The sequence below is a fragment of the Hylobates moloch genome, unplaced genomic scaffold, assembly GCF_009828535.3.
Source record: "Hylobates moloch isolate HMO894 unplaced genomic scaffold, HMol_V3 SCAFFOLD_11, whole genome shotgun sequence".
NCBI lineage: Eukaryota > Metazoa > Chordata > Mammalia > Primates > Hylobatidae > Hylobates > Hylobates moloch.
The window spans coordinates 37,447,501-37,452,565 of NW_026652286.1; the positions used below are offsets into that span (position 1 = coordinate 37,447,501).

General features: G+C 59.2%; 1 protein-coding gene across 1 annotated transcript; it reads right to left on the reverse strand.

Moving 5' to 3' along the window:
• Positions 1 to 393: 393 nt before the first annotated feature.
• On the reverse strand, positions 394 to 2,735 carry ADM (adrenomedullin). The gene is made up of 4 exons (XM_032166634.2): positions 2,557 to 2,735; positions 1,992 to 2,110; positions 1,692 to 1,841; positions 394 to 1,462 (listed from the first exon to the last, which is right to left on the reverse strand). Exons 2-4 carry the CDS (start codon positions 2,087 to 2,089, stop codon positions 1,153 to 1,155), a joined length of 558 nt encoding a protein of 185 aa, XP_032022525.1. The 5' UTR covers positions 2,090 to 2,110; positions 2,557 to 2,735; the 3' UTR covers positions 394 to 1,152.
• Positions 2,736 to 5,065: the final 2,330 nt, after the last annotated feature.

The following is a 5,065-nucleotide window of genomic DNA, read 5'->3' on the forward strand; positions in this document are numbered from 1 at the left end:
AGGCCTCAGAGACCACCCCAACTCTTCGAAGCGCTCTTTCGCCCAGGGTTCTGTGAGCAACTCTATAAATCTAGGACTCCGTTGCGCAACCCGAGAGTCCAGGCTCGCCAACCCACTAGGGCTCCCCCTACCCCCGCGCCGCCTGGCCGCCACGCCAGGCGGTGACCTCGGGCGTCTCCGCGAAGCCCTGATCGCACCCAGGACACGTGTTCTGCGCGCCCCACACAGAGAACAGAGCTCGCGACAGCTCAGCCCGCTCAGAGTAGGGCCAGCACCTGCACGCGCCGCTGTCCCACCTTCCCAAGCCCGGCGGCGGGACCCCAAGGCTCCTGGGCGGGCCGGGACCAGGGCACCCTCCCTCCCTAGACGCGAGAGCCGAGCCGAGAGAATGAATCAGCATTGAGACAGTTTATTGGTTTGCTGTTCGCATATCACCCATTTTATGTAAATAGATTATACAGAGACTTGATGTTTCCTTCTTCCACACAGGAGGTAATCAGTCTTTCTCTTTCATGCACACAAACACAATCACATTCCACGCGGCGAACAACTTTACACCTCGCTGAGACATTCACGTCTTAAAACAGGGGGAGGAGGACAATATAATTGCTTTTAAAATGCCCTTAATACAATATATAACGTACAAAAATATCTCTATGTTTGAAGTTACAAAAAAATCTTGACAGCAACAAACTTAAATATTGATAGTTACCTCTGTATATACAACACGCATTGCACTTTTCCTCTCTAGGTTTTGGAAAGTTCAAGTAATAGTGAGGCTTGCGCCCTGGTGGGGTGACACGCCGTGAGAAATCAGTTTGTGGGCGAGCACGGCTGTGGCTCAGACCCCTGCCCCGGGGGTCTCAGCATTCATTTCTCAGTTTCTCCTCTCCTTAAGCCTGGCAAACACTCGGATTCTTCTGCACCCCGACCCCCGGGGCACCTGCACCTGAGCAAGGCTAAGGAAGCGAAGCCCCCAGAAGGAGGGGCCCTTGCAAAGCCAGAGCTCGCTGCCGGACGTTGCCTCCCCGACTCGGGGTCTCTGCAGGGCTGTCAGAGCCCGGTCCCCACACCGCTCGGGAAGTCCTTCGTCCCGGGAGGCACCAGCGGGATGCTTGCGCGACTATTCGTTGTGCCATGGGCGCCTAAATCCTAAAGAAAGTGGGGAGCACTTCCACTCAGGGGGGCTGGAGCCCGGTGTGCTTGTGGCTTGGAAGACACCAAAGTCCGACCCGGGCCGGCCTCGGGTAGGGAGCGCCGGCGCCGGCGGCCGTAGCCCTGGGGGCTGATCTTGCTCCTGGGGGCGACGTTGTCCTTGTCCTTGTCTGTGAACTGGTAGATCTGGTGTGCCAGCTTCTGCACCGTGCACGTCCCGAAGCGGCAGCCAAAGCTCCGGAGGCCCTGGAAGTTGTTCATGCTCTGGCGGTAGCGCTTGACTCGGATGCGGGCGGCATCCGGACTGCTGCGGGGCGGGGGGGAAGAAAGGCAACTTGAGACCCCATCAAGCAGAGCTTTGGCCCCAACACCGGGAATGGGAGCGATTCTAGAGCCAGAGGGAGCTGGAAACTGCTCGCGCCATCTGAGCTGCGGTCCAGCCCCGATGATCCCCCGGGCCCGGGGAGTGGAGAAAGAGAGCTCTTCCCGCACACCTTCCTTCCCTCCCGTCCCTGGACAGCACAGGGCATAGTTACCTGTCTTCGGGGCTTCGAGAGGCACCCTTCATGTCCTGGGGCCGAATAAGAGTCTGGGCAGGCCCGGCCTTCACGTCAGCGAGCCCGGTGGGGTAGCTGCTGGACATCCGCAGTTCCCTCTTCCCACGACTCAGAGCCCACTTATTCCACCTGGAAAACACAAGCAGATCTGATTCGCGTGCGTTCAGGTGATGCCCAGGCCCGTCCCTGCTCCCATCCACTTCTAGACCTTCGGGACCAACGGTCAGTTCCCCTTGCCTGCCAGGTACCAGCACGGAGGAAGGCGCTGCCCCGACTCACTTCTTTCGAAACTCCGACGCGACATCCAACCGAGCGGTGTCAGCGCCTAGGAAGGCGAGCGAACCCAAGTACATCAGGGCGACGGAAATCAGCTTCATCCCGGCTGCGAAGCGCAGACCCTGGAAAAGAAGAAAGAGAGTCGAGCGTGAGCACCCGGGCCAGCTGCACCGCCCAGGCGGGGCACGGAAGGCGGGCAGGGGCCCCGGCGAGGCGGGTTTAGCCCGCGCTTTCCCTGGCTCAGACGCTTATCTCCCTCCGGCGCAGAGAGGCGCCAGAGGCGTTTGCACGCGCCGGCCGGGTGACAGGCCCCGCAGGGGAGGCGGCTGCACCCCGCCAGGCTCCCAGAAGGTCTCTGCTCAACTTCTTGGAACTTGGCTGACGGAGCAGAGGGGACTGGGTCTCTGGATCTCCAGCTGTGTGCACGAGCTGGGCCCAGGATATGGGGTGTATCCTTCAGAGAACCCCCCAAAGTGGGTTGTTCCCCTCACCAAGCGCTCCCAGTTTAGGGCCTTGGCAAGCACTGCCCCCACTCCACCTCTTAACCCGCAGGGTCTGCGGCACCTACCTGCTAAGAGAGTGATCTGCCAAGTACTTGAAGGAGAAAGTCTCAGACGTCCCACTGGCAATGGCAAAACCCCGAAGTCCAAGCCCAGCTACAGTGAGAAGCCCGAAGTGGCAAGGCTCGAGCTGTTCTATCTAGTGTCACCAAGAAACCACTGAGTGGCCAGCTCTAGTTCCTGTGCTTTATAAGCGCACGGGTGGGGGAATGGCGGGGCGGGGCCTGGGCTGCCCGGTTGCCTTCCCTTTCTTTCCTCAGCCACGCGCGCTCCTGCTCTCGGACGCGCGCATTGCTTCCTTTGGGGCCGGAGTTGGGATGGGGGGAGGGGGGAGAGGAGGTCCCTCGTGCCCAGAGGGCTTAGGTATGGGCTCCAGGCGGTTGGTGCAAGAACTGCCACAGCCCTAACTCTTTGGGCACAGGGTTCAGACAGTACGCCGGAGCGAAGGGGCGCCACTACAACCTCTTGAGGTCCTTATCCAGGACCTATGCGGCCCGGAGTGCAAAGCCTCCTGGCAAAGAACAGCAAGAGCCCGCGGGAGGGACAGCGCGGATGGCCGGAGCCCCGGACCTGGGGAGCTGTGGCCTCAAGTGGACCGCGCCCCCTGCCGGCTTGGCGCCTGACCGGGCCGCGACCCCAGACTCCCGCGGAGGGGCCGGGGCAGGGACGGAGCAGAGCCGAGAGGAGCAGGACTCACTAGTCCCCCAGAGGACCGAGACCCCGGGGTTTCGGGATGGGCTAGGAAGATTTCACAGTAGGGACAAGGCTCAGAAAAGCTAAACTGAGAATTGAGATTTGGAGGGGGGAATTATCTGAAATTTCAGAATTTTCATTTCTATTTGGAAACATAGGAATAACCAAAATTAGGAGGAAATACACCGTTTCATTTTGCCTCCTTTTAATCCTATTATGCCTTACAAGGTCATAACCTGAGAGTGTGCCTAGCTGCCTTCATTAATCCATCGTAAACGTGAGGACTGACTGCCAGGGAGCACACTAACGCTTCACGTATGCTAATCATTTTACAGTTTACCAAGCACGGCCACATCCCAGTCTACTCTGAGCTTCACACCCACCCTTGAGTCAGGCAAGGAAGGTAACATTCCTTTTCCCATTTCAGCAGGTAGAAAATTCAAGCTCAGAGAGGGGAGGTGTCTGCAGAGAGGGGAAGTCACCCTGCAGGTAGGAAGGAGCAGAGTCCCTACTCGGCCCGACACGCTAGCACGGCCGACTGGGGCGCGGCGTGGATTCCTCTAGGCTGGGGTCACCATCTTCTCAAGGGGGAAAGGAGAGTCCTAGCCCCCGCCCAAAGAATTTGTGCCTGTTCATGATGAATCACGCTAAACACGTTTGTCACCAATTTGTGCTCTTCCATCACAGCTTCTTCTCTTTCTTTCTTCTCTCCTGGGGGCCAAACTGGGAAGGAAAAGCTAAGCCACGGGGCTTCCTGCTTCTTGCTTGTGGGTTTCTGGGGTCCTACTAACCACTCCTCTACTCGAATGTCCTGAAGCCCAGCGACTCGACGGAGAGGCCAAAGGTGCGAGATCACTAGCCAAACAGGCTTCTAGTCCTCACCTCCCGGCAATTCGCTGTGTGAAGGTGGGCGAGTCAGGTCCCATCTCTCGAGTCCCCATCTTAGAGCCGGTCCCCAGCAGACCTTTAAGCTTCTTTCCTACTCTGCCATATGGCTCTGAGCTCCGGTGCAAAGGCGGCTGGGCAGTGGGTCGCGCGGACCTTGCCCAGAGTGGTCTGTCTGGGCCGCGCACTGCTGGCTCAGCCGCCTTTTCACTCTCGGGACTCAACAGTGGACATTGCACCTGGGGAAGAAATGGCCGCGCGGAAGTTATTTAAGGACTCTTCCTGGAAGGAGTCACCTGAGAGGACCTGAATTCCATCTGAGGACGGAGGGCAGATTCCGGGCCGTGACCCTGGCCCTGGTAAGGGGTTGGGACGCGGAGGGTTAGAGGAGTGCAGCGCGGCGCACTGGTCTGGATCCGGCCGCCTGGCTGGGCGCAGGGCAGTCACCGCAGCGGCCTGGCCGGGCGACTAGTCCGTCTGCACCGCAGACAGCAGCTATTACTGCACGCCTGCTTGGTGACCAGAAGCCTCCCCAGCCTAACTATTGTTCTTCTCCCTTGTCTCCCGTTTCCTTTTCCTTTCACTTTATCTTCTGCGAGTCAAGCTCTTCGCGCAGATCCAGGACTGGCTATCAGTCGCTCTGAGGATGGGACCTACTTGTCGCCAGCTTCCACTTGGTTCCGCGCCAGGACAGGTTTTACTTTCATTTCTCCCGCGGGCGCCTCCGACTGCTGGGGAGGTCAAGGACAGCTAGGCGTCGGCCCACGGCCAGGGAAGGTCCCGTGGTCTGGACTCGTTCCTTCTAGTCTCCACCAGTCCTGGGGGTGGGGCGGGGCGGGGTGTTCGTTCTCCAGAGAACTCTGCGACTGTACCTCGCTGCCCTTTAGAAAAGCCCGTGATTCCGTGGGGAAACTGAGCTGTGGCTCTGCCAGGAGGATC

Coding starts and splice junctions, on each gene's coding strand:
- ADM (XM_032166634.2), bottom strand. CDS start 2,089: ATGAAGCTGATTTCCGTCGCCCTGATGTACTTGGGTTCGCTCGCCTTC. Junction 1,842..1,991: donor GCGTCGGAGTTTCGAAAGAA/GTGAGTCGGGGC, acceptor TGTGTTTTCCAG/GTGGAATAAGTGGGCTCTGA. Junction 1,463..1,691: donor TCTCGAAGCCCCGAAGACAG/GTAACTATGCCC, acceptor CCCGCCCCGCAG/CAGTCCGGATGCCGCCCGCA.